The sequence below is a fragment of the Schistocerca americana genome, chromosome X, assembly GCF_021461395.2.
Source record: "Schistocerca americana isolate TAMUIC-IGC-003095 chromosome X, iqSchAmer2.1, whole genome shotgun sequence".
NCBI classification, from domain to species: domain Eukaryota; kingdom Metazoa; phylum Arthropoda; class Insecta; order Orthoptera; family Acrididae; genus Schistocerca; species Schistocerca americana.
In genome coordinates this window covers 611,200,027-611,221,051 of record NC_060130.1, presented here as the reverse complement: position 1 = coordinate 611,221,051, position 21,025 = coordinate 611,200,027, and the positions used below count along the sequence as shown (strand labels likewise).

Here is a 21,025-nt window from a genome sequence, read left to right as displayed (position 1 = left end):
TATCTAATTACGGATTACATTCAGCTGATATGATATACACTACGAAGCACACTCATATGAAACATTGTTTTATACAGTGCACAGTTCTGTATTTCCTATTTATTCGGTGTGAGATCATCATACACTATTTTGGGTACCTAATGCAGTAATTAAAAATTGAAGAGGTCTTTATGTGTAGCCCGCATGTGAAATCTACGTACTCAAACTAAAAAATGAAATGAAATTTAAATTAAGAAATAAAATTTAAAAATCCAAGAGATAAAATTGTAAAAAAAAGATCAGGCCATTGTGTCTGGCCTCTGTGTACATGCCTTTCTACACATCATCTGCACATTTTATTTAAAAACCATCTAACCCTAAAGATCATCGCATACAAAACTGAGCCTCTGTTAATGTCCTTGCATTACCATCTAGCAGTTATCAGGAAATGGCATTGGTGTCCCAGAACATGTGATAAAGACACTGGTGACATTCAGCGGGCACTCAATGAAATGTCCTTGTGCAACTAAGTACTCGGATAGGTACATAGTGTTTACATTACAGTGTTCTTGCTCATGTGCATAGTATTAAGAAGTTCAAGAAATCACACAAGCAGAAGTCACTGCAAGCCCGAAATTCAATTTGGGGAGTGTGGGCTTAGTGTAACCATGACATGACAACAAATGTCACTGCTTCACGTACACCAGCACTGGCATGGTACATTGTATTGTTGCTTACCACAAGGATGGATCCAATAGTGTATAATGGCAATGTACCCCTCGCATACAAATGTTTCTTCTCAGTGCATTTGTGTGCTTTTAAAAACACAACTTAAGAATTGGTTTTCGTAAATAGCAATTTGAGTACAACAAGGTGTATTTAGGCATACAATGGCTGTATGATGCAAAACTCATAATGCAGCAACAAATGTGATTTTTGTGTGTTTCATTGTACTTCATATTAAATGTGATTGGTTAATAAAGGTGCTGCGATGTCAACATTTTAATTTGATGTGCCCATTGCACTTGGATGCACTCCTGAACATGAAATTCTTCCCTTAAGTTCAAATATGTAATGTGTCCATGTGACACTAGTATTTGTATTTGTGTAATAGTTGTACATTTGTTGTTTTTATTCACTGTATTGATATTATGTTTAATAAAGGTGCTTAGATGCATCCACATTTAAAATTTGACAGGCCCATTGGCTGCGGTCATGCACTTGTTCATGAGGCGCAACACTAGTTCCACTGAAAGTTTCATGGTGTAGCTGGCTATGTCAACCTCCAGTTTGATTTTTGACTTGGTAAGAGGTGCGTGAGGCTTGTGACATTCATTCTGCAAACATTTATATTCCACTTTTGTATTCGCCATTCATGGATAACTAGGTATGGCTTATTGTATCCTCAGTAGGCCAGTATTCAAAATGAACCTCTAAGGTTTGTTGAAACTAATCGTCTAATGTAAGTACTGCAACTGTTGATAGAATCATTAGTAAACACTTTAAGGGAAAAAAAAGTATAGCCAGTTAATTTAACAGTCATGTTGCTGCTGACATTCAGTTTTCTTGTAGTGGTATCATAATTAGAAAAGCAGTGGCACCAGAATTTTGGGACTAACTATAGACAGAAAGCTCACAGGAATTGCACATATTTGCACCCTGCTGCAGAAGCTGAATAACGAATACTGCCATTTCTACAATTAGACTATTAATTGTCTAAGTGGAGAAAGCTTCTCTCAGAACAGTGGGGTTTCTTATATTGTTATTGTTGTATGTCTGCATGCTAATGAAATTTGTGCTTAGTGACATTACATTGTTTCAAACCAATAGCAGCATCCAATCAATGATGTGTTTTAAATGGTTGCAAATGGTTCTTTAATGGTCTTCAGTCTAGTGTAAATATTTTAATGCCCTCCTCAACAATTCTCTAAGGACCAATACATATGAGGTTAGAAATTTCACATAAATACCACCTTCATGAAGCCTTCTGTACAAGACAGTAAATACCAGTCTTCTTCTACAAGACAGTAAATACCAGTCTTCTTCTGGCTGTATCGAGGGCAGGCTGTAATTGAGATGGGGTTTTAGTTCCATTTCCATTGTATACATAGCAATCATTAGCCCATTTTATATAATCCTTGGGTTGTACAGATGTAGAACATCTGGCTATAAATTTTGCCACAGTCAGTGTATGAAAGGCAAGTGTGCATGTTCCAGTCTGTGTCCAAAACCCTGTTTCAGTCTTTTATGAAATTTCATCAAATTTAAGAAAAATAGGAATAAACTGGCATGCTAGAATACTTCGTAAATAACTGAATTCTGTGTGCTAACTGTGATGTATTCAGGTCTGTAGTATGTGTGGTGGGAGCAGGAAGGGGTCTAACTTCTCTGATAAGGTTTGGGCAAGTTCTTGCAGTGTATCGCAACAGGTAACATTTCCAGTTGAACATCTGTTACTAATTTTTCCATGATGCCACAACTTCAGCATATTTTCATTCTATACACATATCTTTTATCTTTCATAATGTAGTTTGTAGAATTATCAGTGCTATTTGTAGGTGATGATACACCTCTTACGGGACATTAATGTGGAGTGTTTCCACCCTTTGTCTCTCTGACAACTGTGCTGGAAACACTCCCAGTGAGGTTCCTGAATGTTATGGAGGAATGGTAGCCCATTCTACTTGAAGAGCTGAAAATGAAGGAGATAGTAGTGTTTGATGCTTGGGTTTGGAGTGAAGTTGACATTCTAACACATCCCAGAAGTGTTCCACAGTTTAGGCTGGGACTGTGGGCAGGCCAGTCCATTTCAGGGATGTTACTGTCCACAAACCATTGCCTCACAGATGCTGCTTTGACATGGTGCACTGTCTCGCTGATACAGTCAGTCATCTACGAATTGTTCCTCTACTGTACACAGTACACAATGCTGTAAAATGTGTCCATGTCATTCCACATTTAATGTTTTCTTAAATGCAATAAGGGGGCCATGTGCTAACCACAAAAAAACACCCCCATACCACAATACGAGGGTGGGTAATAGTTTTGGTTATGGGGCCAGTTTGAGGAAGCAGAGGTTTGCAGGGGACTGCACCTTTTAGAAATCATTGCGTGCAATAGTTAACTTTGCATTTCAGGAAAGATATAAATCATTTCTCTTTCTATGCTGCTTATCTCATTTTCTCCTGTCCTTTTCCCCTCTTGTGCCTTCATGGGCTCTTGAAGCTAATTTGCGTTGGTTTGCTTGTAGGAATATTCTGTCTTGTACTACTCTTTCCCTGTCCAGTTCTTTCCCTGTACCACACATTACCCCCACCCCCCCCCCACCCCGTACCGCCCCTTACCCCCGTACCGCCCCTTACCCCCGTACCGCCCCTTACCCCCGTACCGCCCCTTACCCCCGTACTGCCCCTTACCCCCGTACCGCCCCTTACCCCCGTACCGCCCCTTACCCCCGTACCGCCCCTTACCCCCGTACCGCCCCTTACCCCCGTACCGCCCCTTACCCCCGTACCGCCCCTTACCCCCGTACCGCCCTTCCGCCCGCCCGTACCGCCCTTCCCCCCCACGTACCTTTTCCTGTTGCCCGGAAACTGTTGGCAAGCCGTAAACCGAATGTCCCTTCATCTGGAATCTACAGCATCATGTTAGCCTCTCCCCGTCCCACGAAAAACATGGCTCCGTAAACTTGTGAATTACAATTCAGTTCTATGGTGGTAAAGTTGCCTTGCCTTCAAGCTGACACTCCGTCTCCTGCTTCCTGGGCTGTAGATTCTGCTACCTGTTCTTCGCTCTCACCGGCAAAGACAGTGGCAACGCAGCCAGTGAACTGTCAATTCAAAAAGGATTATTCACAGGAAGATTTCTGCCAATCGCCAAAAGTCAAAACAATCATCCAAAGACAAACAGTCTTCCCTCTCTCCAACTCGTCAGCCCTCTTTGACTCATCGGTCCTTTTCAACTGACCGTCACTGGGGAAGCTCTGTTGATCCCACTGAGTTGCTGGACAAAGATCCTCCTCCTGTGGATTCCAGTGGCCCTCCTCCCTCGATGGCTCGCCCTAAGTGGCCATCCAGGTGAGTGTTTCTTCTTCATTCTCCAGTGTTCCTAAATTTTATGACCCTTTTACAATGGAATATCCGTGGCCTTCGGTCTAATAGGGCAGACCTCAAGCTGCTCCTGCGATCGCAATGTCCACTTGTAGTCTGTCTCCAAGAAACCAAGCTGTGTCCTCAAGACCAGTTTGCTCTTTCCCATTTTACTTCACTACGGATGGACCTTCCTCTTACAGCGAGGATTCCTGATCATGGTGGGGTCATGCTGCTTCTACGAGATGATGTTTGTCATTGTTCGATCCCCTTGCACACCCACCTGCAAGCAGTTGCTGCCCGTGTTTTCCTTCCCGAATTTACCTCTCCCTCTGCACCATTTATATTCCTTCGTCTTCTGCTGTCACTAGGGTGGACCTGATGCAGCTTGTTCTCAGCTTCCTCCACCCTTTCTGCTCCTCGGTGACACCAATGCCCATCATCCTCCTCCTTGGGGCTTGCCTGTCGCCTGCCCGAGAGGGTCTCTTTTGGTGGATCTACTTAATGATCTTAATCTTTTGTGCCTTAACACTGGCAAAGCCACATTTCTCTCTGATTCCACGCACACTTATTCCCACTTAGACCTCTCGATCTGCTCTGTCCAGCTTGCTCGATGTCTCTAGTGGTGAGCTCTTTCTGATACTTACTCGAGTGACCACTTCCCTTGTGTGGCTCGCCTGTACAATCATACCCCACCACAGCGGCCCGCTCTCTGGAAATTCTCTCTTGCTGACTGGAGGCTATATTCCTCCTTGGCAGTCTTTGACGAGCGGCCATTTTTCAGCTGTTCTCTTGGCTGCCTAATCATCTATCCCTCGTACTACTGCTTCTCCCCATCGGGTCCTGGTTCCTTGGTGGACTGTGGAGTGCGACAATGCGATTTGTGCCCGACAACATGCACTTCGTGTATTTCACCAGCTCATTCAACAGTTTTACTCCTTCCTCTCTTGTTTGGGGTAGTCTGCACCAGCTTTCCAGGACTACCGCCCACTCCCCGAACCCTGGTCTGACTGTGGCGGGAAACGTGATAGTCGACCCTGTCGATGTTTCCAATGCTTTGGGCCAGTACTTTGCTGAGGTTTCGAGCTCCACCCACTATTATCCTGCCTTCCTTCCTCGGAAACAGGCGGAAGAGGCTCATGCAAGTCCCTTTTCTCTCTTTGAATTGAGAACGCTACAATACTCCTTTTACTGTGAGGGAGCTCGAGCATGCTCTCTCCTCATCCATGTCTTCTGCTCCTGCATCCGATACATCCTCATGCTGCAGAATCTTCCTCCTGTGGGAAAATGCTTTCTCCTCGATACCTACAACAGTATTTGGACTGATGGTGTATTTCCCACACTTTGGCGTGAAGCTATTATTGTTCCCCTACCTAAGCCTGGTAAAGATAAATCTCTTCCTTCCAGCTATTGTCGAATTTCCCTTACCAGCAGCGTATGTAAGGTGATGGAACGCATGATCAATGGTCGATTAGTGTGGTGGCTGGAGTCACACCATCTTCTCACTAACGCTCAATGTGGGTTCCGAAAGTGCCGCTCAGTGGTTGATGATCTCATCACCCTGTTGACGTTCATCTTTAATAATTTTCTGCAGAGGCGACAAACAGTGGCTGTATTCTTTGATTTGGAGAAAGCCTGTGATACTTGTTGGTGGACAGGCATTCTATGTACTATGCACACATGGGGCCTTCACGGTCACCTTCCCACTTTCATCCGGGAATTTTTAACAGACCGAGTTTTCTGGGTACGTGTGGGTTTCTCCTTATTCCACACCTTTTCACAGGAGAACGGGGTGCCTCAGGGCTCTGTACTGAGTGTCGTCCTCTTCGCCATAGCCATCAACCCAATTATGGACTGCCTTCCAGCTGGCATTTCTGGCTCTCTTTTTCGTTGACGGCTTTGCTATTTCTTACAGCTCCCAGCAGACGTGTCTCCTGCAATGCTATCTTCAGCATTATCTGGACCGTCTCTATTCGTGGAGTGTTACAAATGGTTTCCGCTTTCCTGCTACCAAATCTGTTTGTGTCAACTTCTGGCAGTACAAGGCGTTTCTTCCACCATCCCTTGCGACTGGGCCAAAATGCTCTCCCATTTGTGGCTGCAACGAAGTTCTTAGAGCTTATGTTTGATAGGCAACTCAGTTGGTCTCCCCACATGTCCTACCTGGCTGCACGATGCACCTGGTCCCTCGATATCCTTCCTGTATTGAGTGGTACCTTTTGGGGAGTTGACCGGACTGTCCTCCGCCTCTATCAATCTCTTGTCTGTTCCACGATGGATTATGGATGCATTGTCTACTTCTCTGCACGGCCATCAATCTTATGCTGTCTAAATACAATACACCATTTGGGGATCCGTCTCACCACTGGTGCCTTCTGTACTAGCCCAGTTGAGAGTCTCCACGCAGAAGCCTGTCCTACCAATGTCATACCGACGCGACATCCTACTCAGTAGGTATGCGTGTCTGCTTTCTTCCATGCCAGGCTATCTAATCTTTGACCCTTTTTTTGATGACATTCTTGACTGCCAATATGAGATGTACGTTTCTTATCTGCGGCCTCCCGGTGTCCGCTTTCGTCACCTGCTTCAGCAGCTGCAGTTCACACTTCCTGCCACTTTCCGAATTGGTGAGAGCACTTCACCACCTTGGCTTCAAGCACAGTTTTGTGCTCATTTTGGCTCAACTGGTTCCTGAAGGATTTGACTCCCGAGCTGACCTATCGCTGCAAATTTCTTGATGCTCATAACTTGCTGATAGCATATTTTTGTACACTGACGGTTCCAAGTCCGCCCACAGTGTTGGCTGTGCTTTTGTCGTCAGGATGATAGTTTCAATACCGGCTTCTCGACCAGTGCACAATTTTTACCACAGAGTTTTTTGCCCTCTTTTAGGCTGTTCACTACTTCCAGAGGCACCAGCTCACTTGCTGTGTGATCCCTTCAGAGTTTAGATGATCCAGATCCAGTCCACCCCATCGTTCGATGGATCCAGGACTGCCTCCATTTGTTCCCAGATGGGAGACCCCCCAGGTGATGTTCATGTGGGTTTCTGGCCATGTTAGTGTGCCTGGGAATGATGCTGCTGATGCTGCAGCCAAGGCCGCAGTCCATCTCGGTCGGCCCACCTGTTACCCTGTTCCCTTGCAAGATATTAGTACTTTTCTCTATCAGCGTAACTGTGACTTTGGCATGACCATTGGTGCTCCCTTCATGGGAACAAACCTCTCCCAACAGCCTGGTCGGCTTCCTCCCGGCTGTCTCGCCGTGAGGAAGTAATGTTAGCTTGGTTGCGAATAGGGCACTGCCGCTTTAATCACTGCCACTTGTTGAGTGGTGACCCTGCACCCAGCTGTCCTTTCTGTAGCCAGCCGTTAACAGTCAAGACATTTCCTGATCCTCAGCCGCCATTTTAGCCACTTATGTCTCAGGGTCGGGCTGCCGCCCGCTTTGCCACACATTTTAGCGGATGACATGCAAGCTGTGGCTTACGTTTTAAGGTTTTAAAAAAGCAGTAATATGACAAAAGAGATTTGATTTCTACCTGGTGACTCTGGTGTCTTGCCGACGTCTTTTAGATTTGTTTTTTCTTTCTTTCTTTCTGTATTGGACCTTGAAACGATTGTTTACCCTCACAGTCCCAGCTTTTTATGGTTCTATACTAGGCGCTTATGACCTTAGATGTTGGTGCGCCCTAAACACCCCCCCCCCCCCCCCCACACATACACACATACACACACACACACACACACACACACACACACACACACACACACACACACAAATCCTCTGTACTTCACTGTTGCCACTACATATATGGCAAGTAAAATTCTCTAGGCAGTCACTAAACCCAGTTCTTCTGGATTGACTTTTGTACTCCATGCTTTTTAACTCCGATTCCTTCTACTGATTTCAAAAAATTTGTTACAACCACCCTCCACAGTGTTCGATGGTTCCTCACTGTCAGTACATGAGGTCTGCCTGGTTTTTGTTTAGCTGTGGCTCCTTTGCATTTCCCTTCCTAATCACACCATTAACAGTTGAGTTTCACAGCTTTAGGAGGGGTGAAATGTCCTTGAGAGATTTTTTGTTGACATCCAACAACTAGTTCACATTTGAAGTCTGTGAATTCGCACAACTGAACCATTCTGCGTATTACTGCTTGTCTGCTGACAACACAACTCCGTGCCTCTTTTTGTACTGTCAGGCCTGCTTCTTGTCACATATTTTGATGAGTTCTGTATTATGTAGGAGTGTCCAGATACATGTGATCAGGTAGTATATAATGAACTAAGATGTAGTAAATCTAAATTCAGCAGATCAGATTAATCCGCACTTAAAAGCTGAACCAGAGAAGTATGTAGAATTATACCTGACACCAAATTGCAAAACTACGTACATTTTTGAGTAATAAATAAATAAATAAATCTACATACATACCTGAATAATGTTACCAGTAAACTGGGCACTGCTATGACCTGTTAGTCTTATGTCTGTGTGTAATTTGGCCATTGTACTTACAGGATGCTAAATTCTACTGCAAGAAGCTGGGCAAGTAAACTCCTCAAGTAGTTTTGCAAGCTTATGTTACAAACAGGAATAAACTCAATAGGCCAGTCATTACGTAGACCAATGAAGAGAGAAGACTTTCTACTTGCTGCTCCTATTTTGATTTCTGTGGTCTGATACCGGTTTTCTGGCAATTCTGAAATAATTTCCATTGCGCAAGGTGGTTCAGTGATTAACGTCCATTGTCTCATTCTGGTGGAATAAGGTTTAAGTCTCCCAATTGGCCATCCTGGTCTAGGCTTTATGTAGTTTCTTTAGGATCTTGTAAATTATCTTAGTGGTGTTGCTTACTGAAGGCTAATAGCTAGATGGCCCAGAGAGAGAGAGAGAGAGAGAGAGAGAGAGAGAGAGAGAGAGATCAGATCAGATCACCTTGATCACTGTTTAGTGACAGAAGTCAAGTTGGAGTATGTACCCATCTCTTGCATTAGAAATTTGAATTAATGAATCACCACTAGGAAGAAAATTTTGAATGTGAACAGCCAGCCCGAATGATAGTGAGAGATCATTCAGTTGAGAGATATAATAACTGTGGAAGACTAACATACACACTCTCGTGTATTGACAAGATTATTAAATTTCATAAAATATAGTTCTTTGAAGCTGATATGTTTGTGAGTACACTCGTATCCAGCAGTGATACATGACTGTAATTGGAATAAAAGGCAAACAAAATTTAGTGTTAACAGTTATGCCTCCTATTTCTTGTGCTGATACACACAGTGCATTCCATAAGTAATGTGACCAATTTATTTCTGACACAATGGTACACCACAGCGTGTTGTAACTGGCTGGGCTAAGTGAAGGGGAGTATTAGCTTCAAAACGCTCTTTGTGTCATTCGGCTGCGAGCTGCTGGAGAGTCAGGACGTGCGTTTCCGTCAACCCCATTTTGAGTTTATGTAACACGGCACAATGGATCATTCTGTAGAGCAACGGTACACTATCAGATTTTGCATTTAGCTTGGGAAGTCCACCACCGAAATGTTTCCATTACTTCAGCATGCCTTTGAGACTGATTGCTTGTCCAAATCACAAGTTTTCTGATGGCACAAGTCGTTCATGGTGGGCCAAGAGAAGATCACCAACGAACCTCACAGTGGATGGCCATCAACTGCACGAGTTGACAAAAATGTGACACATGTGCACGATTGTTTGAACTATGACAAACGGCTGAGCCTTCAGTTGATAGCACAAACTCAAAACATGTCAAAAACAACTGTTTTCCGCATTGTGACTGAAGATTTGAACATGAGAAAGGTGTGTACCAAACTCGTCCCAAAAGTGTTGACCGATGAACACAAGCACATGCGAGTGCTTTGGTGCCGAGAAATGTTGGAAATGTGTGAAAATGATCCTCATTTTTTAAACTCGGTTATCACTAGTGATGAGTCATAGATTTTTGAGTACGACCCCGAGACAAAAAGGCAAAGTTCAGAGTGGCACACCCCATCGTCGCCCTGTCCCAAGAAGGCGCACATGAGCAAGTCCAGGATTAAAACCGTGCTCATTGTCTTCTTTGATGTCAGAGGCATTGTCCACCATGAACTCGTAGCTACTGGGACTACAGTGAACTCGGCTTTCTACTTGGAAGTGCACAAAAGACTGAAAAGGAGGGTCTCATGCTGCCGAAGCGACATCAAGGACACGTGGAAAGTTCACCACAACAATGTGCCGAGTCACAGTGCCTTTGTTGTCAACGACTTCCTGGCCAGGACCAAGACCCCATTGGTTCCCTAGCCTCCCTACAGTCCTGACCTGGCTCCCGCTGACTTTTTTTTGTTTCCTCGGTTAAAAGGAGTCATGAAAGGAAAACATTGGGACATGATTGAAAGCACCCAGGCACATGTTACACCAGCACTAAAGGACATTCTGGAAAAGACATTCCAGGATGCCATACAGGCATGGAAACACCGCCTCCAGAAGTGTATTGACGCAAGAGGGCGTGATTTTGAAAATTTTTGATTATTTGTTCAAATATATTCAATAAATGATTTTTTATGAAGGCAGCGGCAGTGGTGGTGGTGGTGGTGGTGGTGGTGGTGGTGCGATTGATGCTTCTACTTTCAATCTACTTTCACTGCCTTATGGCTTTAGGCAGTCTAGCATAATCGTTCAGCAGGATGTCCATTCTAATTTTAACTTGTCACTTATAGCAGTGGTAATACTTGAAACAGAAGGCTTACTGTGACCAGAACTAAACAGCATTGAAATCTTAATTCTGAATGGAATATGTACCAGATATATTTGTTCAACAACAGCATCGGTAGTGTACTTCTTGCCTTAAAAACACTGTCAAATGGGATAAATTCAGAGTCAGAATACAAGATCATTAGGTTAAGTAAACAGTCCTTAAAGTACCCGAAGTAGTAACAAAGTTTCTGTTGACCACTCACATAAAATATCAAAGTCAGGAGTGCTTCTGGGAAAGCTTGGCAAACATTGCATATAAATGTCCTAATCAATTAGTCCAGCCATAAGCTGAGAGAGAAACATATATAGAATTGTTGGCAGTGCAGCAAATGTCTTTCTGAGATTTGTATTTAGCAGTTGGCTAGACAAACATCAAATGAGGGGGAACACATTAGATCTGCTGGAAACAAACAAGCCCAAACTTCCATGTTAAATTAAAAAAGAAATAAGAATTACAGACCATTAGGCTATTGGAACAACATTGATCACTTACAGAACCAAGATATTTGTTCTTACCAACTATGACAGCAAAAATATTACTAACATTTTCTGCAGCCAGTAATGAGTGGTCTCCTGAAGGGAGGAAAATGTAGAGAATGTGTTGCACGTGTGCTGATGTATTGCTGACAACATGTAGTTAAGTTCATGGCATGGAAGATAGTGAGGGATGGGAACAACCCACAATAATTAAATACCAACAGAAAGGTATCAAGGTCACTGACAGAGCTGCGTGTCAGATTCAATCAAAGCTGAATAATGCCCATAAAGATCCAAGATGAGCAACAGAGAAACATTGAAAGCTGAATAACGCCCAAAAAGATCCAAGATGAGCAGTAGAGAAACATTCAGTGAACTTGCAACAAAATCTGATCTGTGAGGCTGTTCTGGTTTGGTTCTATGTAAGTTCAGTCACTTGATAATTGTCATCTGTTCAAGTGCTCATTGATTGTGATAGCAACAAAACAGGAAGAATATAAAAGGAAATTTCACAAGACAGAATACATCATTTCAGCTAATTTTACCAGAGAAGATTGCAGAACTCAGTCATCACATGGATACAGAAACGATGGCTATAGAAATATGTCAGCATGGAATTAGAATACCATTGAAGTCACTTCAGAGAGGAAAGACCAGATGCAAAATAACTGACCTTTTTTCTAGCAACATTCTTTAGCAGGTCACTGGAACGATGGAGGGTCCTACATGATTAGAAAAAGGCAAATTTTTTTCCAGGCCTTAAGAAGGGTTACAGAGTGGATGTACAGAACTCCTGGACCTGTGTCCCTCACATATGTTTGTTTTAGAACTCCAGAACATATTTTCGATTTGTGAATGATTAGTTTCTTTGAAGACTGAATAGCTCCTGTGTAAGAGTGAACACAGATTCCACAAGCATCAAATGTATCGAAATTGAGCTTTCACTTTGTTAATGAAATCCAGTAGGTTGTAGAGAGTAGAGGCCACATCGGTAACTTGTTTCTTGACTTTGAGGTAGCCTTAGATACGTTACTGCAGTGTAGTTTAGTAAACAAAATTTGTTTCAGAATAGGTATGTGATTGGATTGAAGACTTCAAAGGAAATAGTACTTAGAATGTTACAAGCAAAAGTAGTGTTAATTTTAGCTAAAGAAATTATAAATGAATTGTGTGCCTGATAAAAATTGTAACTTTCAGGCTGTTTGCAAATGTACAGGGTGCTGGCCACAATCATAAATACATATTATGTAAGGTGCATAAGGTGAAGAAACTGGATTCCATTTTACTACACAATCAGTGATCGTTCACTGGAATGGAACACAACTGTAAAGTATCCAACCATGGCAATTCAAGGTGGAATAACTGCCCAAATCTACTTTAGTGGAAGACAAATGATAGACCAGGATTTATCAGATGAATCCAAGAAAGTGTAATTTATCTGTGGAAGCATTTTTGTAAAAGTCATTCTTAAAACAAGTCGCAAGTGTCGTTAATTGGGGTGGAGTTCTTACTAAGTTGAATCAGAAACAGTTTAAAGATGTGCACAATTCTTGACAGGTTTTTTAGTCAGTGTGTGTAAATCATTTGTAGTAAAAGTACTGCTAAAATTAGAAATATTTCGGCATAGAGTGTGGGAATGATAATCAGATTTCTCACATAGCATCTGTTAATGAAACAGGACAAAACAAAATATTTCTTATGTTCTGTCGGGCCCGCAGCATAGTATACATCAGTATAAGACAATGAAAATGAATGCTCCAAAACCAGCTGCAATAAAGTAATATGTTTTTTAATATTTTACACGACAGGCCTGTTACAGCTTATTGCCATTATCAAGTGACATATAGTTGGAAGTGACGACACATTGCATCTATAGTAAAGTCTTTCTGTCATGTCTTGGTAAGTATAATACTTCTTGTAGTTACTGAACTGTCAACATATCTGACAAAAACGTATTTTTACATTTTGTAACTACAAAAAGTATTATACTTACCAAGACATGACAGGTAGACTTTACTATAGATGCAACATGTCATCACTTTCAACTAGACATCACTTGATAATGGCAGTGAGTCGAAAAAGGCCTGTTGTATAAAATATGAATAAAAGTATACACTCTCATTGGAGCTAGTTTTGGAGCATTAATTTTGATTTAAAATATTTGTTACAGCGGAAAACCTCCACCACACACTATGCTGTGGCTTATGAAGTAAAATGTAGATTTAACTGTAAAAATGGTGTCCAGCGTGCATCTGTGCATGCAAAAGATATAATTGAATTCGTACATGGAGAGCAAATTGTACCCATTGATATCTAGTGATTTGTAATAAAAGTTAATGGTGATGATAGATGTGAACCACTGAGACAGCATGTTGTGCACATTAGCTGTAATTAAAGTAAGCGATCTGATGAAGACATTTTTTGGACGTCCTTGCTTAGTTTACACATCTCACAGTGAACAGCACCACAGTGGGATCATCCATAAAGACTGATGGTGTGTAGCTAGGGAACTATGTAAAAGGATTATCACTCACTTGTGTGAAAAATTATGTTGGTAATAGAAGTGATTGAGCGTGGTCCACTGAACCATTAGCAGACATAGTATGACAGTTGCCTGAATCATATAGTCATCAGAAAGAAAACTACAGTTTCACCACTAAAAGCCAGTCTCCAAAAGCTGGTCCATTAAATGAGAATACGCAACAAACTTCTAGAGACAATTGTCAATGTCTAAATTGATAAGTGTTCTTTTTGTGTAGCTAGAGTGTGATTCCATGGTATCGTGGGATACAGAAAATGTATCGATTATAAGTGAGTGCTACAAGAAGACACTTGACTTAAGTTGAAGGTCTGAGTTTTCTTCAGCCGTATCAGAACATTCCTTTTTCATTTAAGTATGATAACATAAGAATTTAACTATTCTTGTGAGCTGTGAGTTTATAACATCATTTGATTTGACTGTGTAATTACACACAGCATACAATGCAGATGCAGCACTGAGGACTCTCATCTTGTAGGGTGTGTAAGAAGTGTCCTGTCCGAGATTTGTGAGACTGTGCTGTGTGTGTAACATTTTTCATTTAATATTGTATTTGTAGTTTTACGAAAGTGTCATATTTATTGATTCTAGTTTTTATGAGATTGACATGTAGCCTTCTCATCACTGAAAACATGAATGCTGTTTCAACAAAAATCTGTTTATGAAGTAGAAATGGTGCTTTAAATCAGTCTTATTTGTATCAAAATGAATATAAAGCATGCCATAAAATGAATAACTCTTACATTTTGTAACTGTATAAGAAAGTTTTAAATTTATTGCCTTTATTTGTGAACAGTGATCTATGGACTTCTGTGCAGATTTATGAACATTAGACTACTTATTCCTCCATCTCATTCGTTCACCTCTTGAAAGATCATTATAAATCAAATTTTAGTGTCCCTACATAGAATGGATTGTAATTTGTCAAGAGTGTTAGCTTCTTTTATTCAGTATTCAATATTCTTCCATACCCCCCTCCTGCCATCTCCCCCTGTATGGCTAAATAATAGCAGTACCGCCATTTGCGCACACCAGGCAGTAAATCACACATATTTATACATCTTTTTTCACAAATAAGTGCAACGCAAGAGCACTAGAATCAATAAATAAAATTCTTTTGGGCGGTTATACATGAAACTTGATAAGAGATATGTGTGTACTATTCATTTGTATGTTTATTGACTGGTGTATATTAAACTTTCATGAATGTACCTAAAGATCTTGTTTGCTCCAGTGTGACTTCTATGTTTGTACATTTCTCTTTTTCCATGTGATGTTTTTGGACATTCTGTAGGTATTCTCAGTATTCTATGTATTATTACTTTACCGTGTACAAATTAAATTTCCAAAAATTGCACATTTTCATTTTTAAGGGCCCTGTGGTCACACAACTGCCAGGAGCACCATCAGCTATAAAAATTTTAAAGGTAAATGATGGTGTTAATCTGTCTTGGGACCCTCCACCAAATGAGGTCATTATAGAGTACTCTGTATATCTTGCAGTACGCAGTGCCACTTCTCAAGTACGGGTAAGATTTTCAATATGTGTAACTTTACACTGTTTCTTTGTGTAGCATCTAGCATTTGAATAAAGTAACTGAAATTGTTAATTTCATATTTGTTGTAAATTTTGTTGTACATATTCATAGAAGTGGAGGAAAAAAATTAATCGTAAATGAGTTTGTAGAAAAATACACTTCGCATCTGTGCAGAGCTACTAGTTTGTGAATGGTAGTAAATAAACCTAAATTTCTGTGTGCCTTGACTAACGTCAGTTTTTGAAATGCTTATAAATTGTTGTTTTCAGGGAGAAAATAAAACTGTCTTGAGTACATCCACCCAGTTAGCTTTTATGAGAGTCTATTGTGGACCTAACAGTAACTGCAGGATAGAACCTCATCAAATTGCTGAAGCTCACATTGATAAAAATACAAAGCCTGCCATTATATTCAGAATAGCTGCTCGAAATGAGAGGGGATACGGGCCAGCTACACAAGTGAGGTGGCTTCAAGGTATGTTTTTCTTCAATATGTTATATGCATTAGGCTTAGAAAAGTGTTGTTCCACGTAAGTACAGCACAGAGTGTTCTGAATTGTGTTTGGAAACATCTGCCACAGACAGATTGCATAGGTTTCCAAACTGGAACTCACTATTAGTAGTTACATAAACTTCTGTTCTATACACACTCTCTCTACAGTATGCACTTCACCTGTCCAGTAGCATTACTTCTATAGTTCTTCAGTTTGAGGCTTTTGATGAGCTCGTTAGGTTTATTAATGATCAGAAATGTAATGTACACTGCTGGCCTTTAAAAATACAACGGCAGGAAAAATAGAAAACAAATAAAATTTTACTTATGGTGTGTATAGAGCACAGTAGGATAAATACATAATTAAATTTGTAGGAGTGTATAGGGTGTGAAATTTAGTGCACAGAGCTGGCACATCTGGTAGGAACAGCAGTTCTGACTGAGCAGGGTATTGGATCAGACTAAGCTTGGATGACAGATACAGGTACATTGTTCCGTGCTGCTTCAGCTGTAAGCCAGAGTTCGTCAACTGTAATGGTTGGTGAGTGGTGGCATGTCAGTCTCTTTGTCACCCATGACAAGATACTTAAAATTGTCCTCTTGCATGTAGTATACTTTGTGCCAATGTGTGTTGCATGCTGCCTTCAGTGCATTGCAATTTTAATGGCTGTCAGTGTAGTATAAATTTGCTGCTGGGGAAAATTAAAACAATCAAAGGGAATGGTCAATTTTGGACATGATTTCATAACCACACTCATCAGTGGATGAATACACGATTAAAATACAATTCTTGCCTAGAAAATTATTCATTTGCAACTTTTCTTATTTATGTTACACTGTTGAGAAACATGGATCTGAGACTTTGAGGTTCACTGTTGGTTCATACAAACAATATGACACTAATTTCTTTAAGTTAATGTGTCCATGAAGCATAGATTATAAACAACTATCTGACTGAAGGAAATTTGGAGTCGCAGAAGTTTATGCTTGTAGATGGTACCTAATCTTCAGATGATCGAAGCAGGGTAGTTTTCATTGACTGGAGCCGAAGTTTGTGCAGTATGTGCAAAAGAAATGGAATGAAGACCCCCTGATTATTCAGGAAGTTAACAGAGTGAAGGCACTGGAAATAGAGGAATTTTCTGACAGTGTGCAGCATGGAATTGAAAACAAGCACTGGCTGGTGTGCAAGGATAATGAAGATTGCAGAGCTTACGTTATGCTGAAGAACAGCCCCAGGTCAGCAACTTCCCATGGCTTACTTTTCAGTGCCACATAATCAGTGTAAGGAAACTGCACAACTGCTAAGCTAATTTATTTTGATGTTCTTCCAGATATTACAGTTATCATAGAGGATGCTGCTATAACAAGTTCTGCCAATGAAAAGCCCAGAATAACAGTAATGCTCGGTGCTCTGACAAATGGTAGGAAGCTGCCCCTTTATTCTTCAGAGGGAAACCATACGAAAGATAAACTGCCTACAGGACTCCTCTTCAGGTGTCAAGGAAAGGAATGCTTCATTGGTTGTTGGTCGAAGGTTGTTTCCAACAGAATATCAGCCTATTTTCTTAATAGAAGAAAAATGTTGGTGCTGACACCTTTCAGGGCACACCTCAATCAGGAAGCTAAGCATATGATATCAAATTTCAATACAGACCTAGTAATAATTCCTAGTTGCTTGTTCTCAAAGCCTCAAGCAGTGGATGTTGTTGTGAACAGACCTTTCTAGGTTCACATCTAACAGCTTTAGTGAGTGGCTTGCTCAAGAAGCTATCGACATCTGTCCTTGTGCAGTGGACCCTTAATGCCTGGAGCAGAATCTAAGGTGACTCCATAATGAAATAGTTCAAAAAGTGCTGCATATCAAGTGGTACAGAAGACCATGAAGGATAAAATGGCAGTAGCAAAGTGATAGAGTTCCAGAAAATATTATAACATCCGTGCCAAGCGAAAATATATACATCTACAAAAGTCTTGAGGGGACAAAAAACTGTGGATGCTGTTCAGCACTAATAACTTGACAATGAAGTATGCATTCACGTGTTCAATTAAAGAAGGCTGCCGGATTGGAGAGAAACCATAGAGGTGACCAAAAGACAATTTCCAATTGTTTGCAACAAAGATCTCTTTATTTATTGACCAACTATTTTTGGGCCTTCCCATCTTTCAAAAGCTGCATGTTGCTGAAAACAAAATTTTGTGAGCAGATGCTTCAAATGTGGATAATTAAGATATCAGTAACTCTGTGGTCCAGATGTTAAGAAAAGTACTGTATGCATTGTCCAGACATCCAACCTGAAATTATTATGTGTTAAGGGTGAGGGTGCTATTTACCTTGGGACGGAGGAAGTAATGTTCACAGGCAAACAAGTTCTGTTCACCAGTTAACTCATGCAAGTACTTGTAAAAAAATTATGATTATCAACTATGAGATTTTGGGCATTTGTCATCATCTTTCATGAACAGTTCATTCGATAACCACATTTTATTCATAAGATCCACTGAATATATATGGTCTTATGTTCTTAGTGTGCAGATGGTTACATCTGTTGGGACATGAGTTTCATATGTAAATGTAAATATGAAATAATAATAGTTATACTCTAAGCAGCTTTCAGATAAGTTGTTTTGACCATCATCAGTGAAGCCCTGATTTGGCTTATATCAATTGCTGCCTCTTCTCCAAGATAAAAAAAAATTTGCTGTTGTCGTAGCATTTTGAAAGTAATAAGGATCTTTAAGATGATGCCAAATGATAAACAAGTCACTGGTAGCAATGTTCTATGTTGAGGGTATTCAGATTCTTAACCACTGCTACAGCAACTTCTTTATGTCTCAGGAAAGTATGCCGAGTAATAATTTAATATTTAACATGTATGTAATAAAGTGTCGTCATGTTGCCAGTGTTTTCTGAAGTACCCAGTGGAAGCTTACTTTTCAAATTTATCTTCTATGTGGCTGTACATTGTTTGGATAATGGGAAGTAGTGAACCTGAGCCTTGGTAAGTCATATGGCATATAATAGACATAAACAAGTTTCCATTGGAATCCTATTGTGCAAATTATTTGATAACTGGTTCCTCTTGTAGGTGTATTCTGCCTACAAATGATAAATTTATTGTTCTGCATGGGCACAATAGCACTGCAGAGTAGTCACTGTCGGAGTGAATGTAACTGCTAGCTGCCAGTGAGTTGACTACCAGCTGGGGAGCAGAATCTCACATTGACGAATGAATCTTAATGTATTTGTGGGGGAGCGGAGTGCCCAAACACTGTGTGGAGAATGAGCGCATAGGAAAGCACAACACGTGACCAGTGAAGGTGACTGACAACTGAGCACACAGAAACAGAGCACTGCGTGAGGCGAAGGCTTGGTCCATGGGCATCGGAATCAGCATTAGATCTGCTGGGCCAGGCCTATTTCCACTGGTAAATAAACTCCTGTTTCCATGGGTCTGCCCATGCTGTGCTTAACATGCACATTCTGTGGCAACATTCTGTACTGTTTCACTGTGGTAACATGCTAGTGCCTCTGGATCCACTCAATGTCCATTGGTGAGGATACTAAATCCCTCCCCCCTGAAAAGGCTGTGTAGGCCCAGAATTTTCCCAATTTATGCTGTGACCACTTCGTCTCAAAACCAAAGATGACACGAGAGTGCTCGGCAGCAGAACAACCAATGAAAAAAGCATCTTGCACCTGCTGGAGTGGCGGAAGATTGCTGGGGTAACAGTTGGTCCACTGTTCAGTTGCGAGCAAGAGTCCACCAATGGTGGGCAGGGAAAAGGGGGCACTGGTTCAAATTCTGTGGGCTCCATAGTGGTAGTCATGGGAGCCTAGCTCTGCTGACACACTATTCTGTGGTCGAAGGTAGGATGGGAGAGAGCATGCTGGGGCAGCAGTGGGTGAGTACGCTTTCATACTAGGGAGCCCCCCACCAGAACAACAAAGCAGCTGACCCCGTCTCCCAGCTGACCCCGTCTCCCAGCTGGCTTGGAGATGGTGTCATCGTAAGTCTGACAGGTTGAGGCCGTGACCAATTGTAATGACACTTCAGCTACTCCCAACTGACAGCCACAAGAAACAGCTGCTGAGCTTTGTGGCCCACCACTGCACCCAGCAGTCATCCCTGCTGCTGGCCTAGAAGACTGGGCCAAAACGGCAGCCCCACGGCGAATACATGACAGGCCGTAGTGGTTCGGGACAGGCGACTCGGGTTGTGACAAATGCAAAAGACCCTTCGGCTGGCACCTGTTAACAGGTGATGCCCAATATTTAGCCAGAAAACTTGACAAAACTTTGCTTTGAGATGGGGCAGACACGGACTTCTTCTTTTGTGTCTCGAATGTATGCATGAAGCAGTCCACCTCAGAGAGAGACACCGAGTAAAATGAGGTGGCAGTCTGATGCTGGATAAAACTGCAGATGCAAAAGTCTTCAAACTGTCATGACACAAAGTGCCAATTGTTATCAAATACGAGGGTCACGGGAAAGCCTTTGACAGCAAAAGTGTCTGGCAACACATGAACAGTAACCGTTGATGCTATGAAGGACAGCTTTGCAGTCTACAGCAGATTTGACAATACATTGATCACCAACAGCCACGTGCTTCCCAAAATGCGGTCCACAAAGTCAACATGCATCCTGTCCCAAGGGTGCTCCGTGTCTGGCAAAGGGAAAAACTGACACAGCAGCACATCTTGGTTTTGCGCACAAGCAGCACAAGCCCACATAAGGTATTCAGTATCACGAGTGATCATCGTCCAGTAGGTGTAACAAAGTGCCAAAGCCTTCCTAAGAGTAATACCCCAGTGCAACACATGCAGCAGCTGGACTATGTGAGAACGCAATACCAGAGGGATGACCTGTCAGCAACTTTGCTCCTCTGTGGCAAGCATGAGGATGGCCTACCCAAATCTCGAGTTGATCACATAGGAGAAAACGCTTGTGCCATGCCAATTCCACTCCCAAAAGAATGCATTCTGGGCATCCCATCTATACAGCTGAAACAATTTTATGGAAAAGTGGATTGGTGGCCATGGCCAGGAAAATCCAGCAAAATGTACTGCAAGGTATCATCTGAGGCAAAAACAAGTGCCTCATGTCATTTGAACTTGGAATTCAGTCCCACTGACAATCATGATAGTGCATCC

General features: G+C 41.7%; 1 protein-coding gene across 1 annotated transcript in view; it reads left to right on the top strand.

Moving 5' to 3' along the window:
* LOC124555301 (host cell factor 1-like) overlaps positions 1-21,025 on the top strand; it is a 259,704-nt gene that overhangs the window by 222,390 nt on the left and 16,289 nt on the right. Inside the window, 2 exon segments of the mRNA XM_047129175.1 lie at positions 15,215-15,370; positions 15,649-15,853. Coding sequence (XP_046985131.1) covers positions 15,215-15,370; positions 15,649-15,853 — 361 coding nt within the window.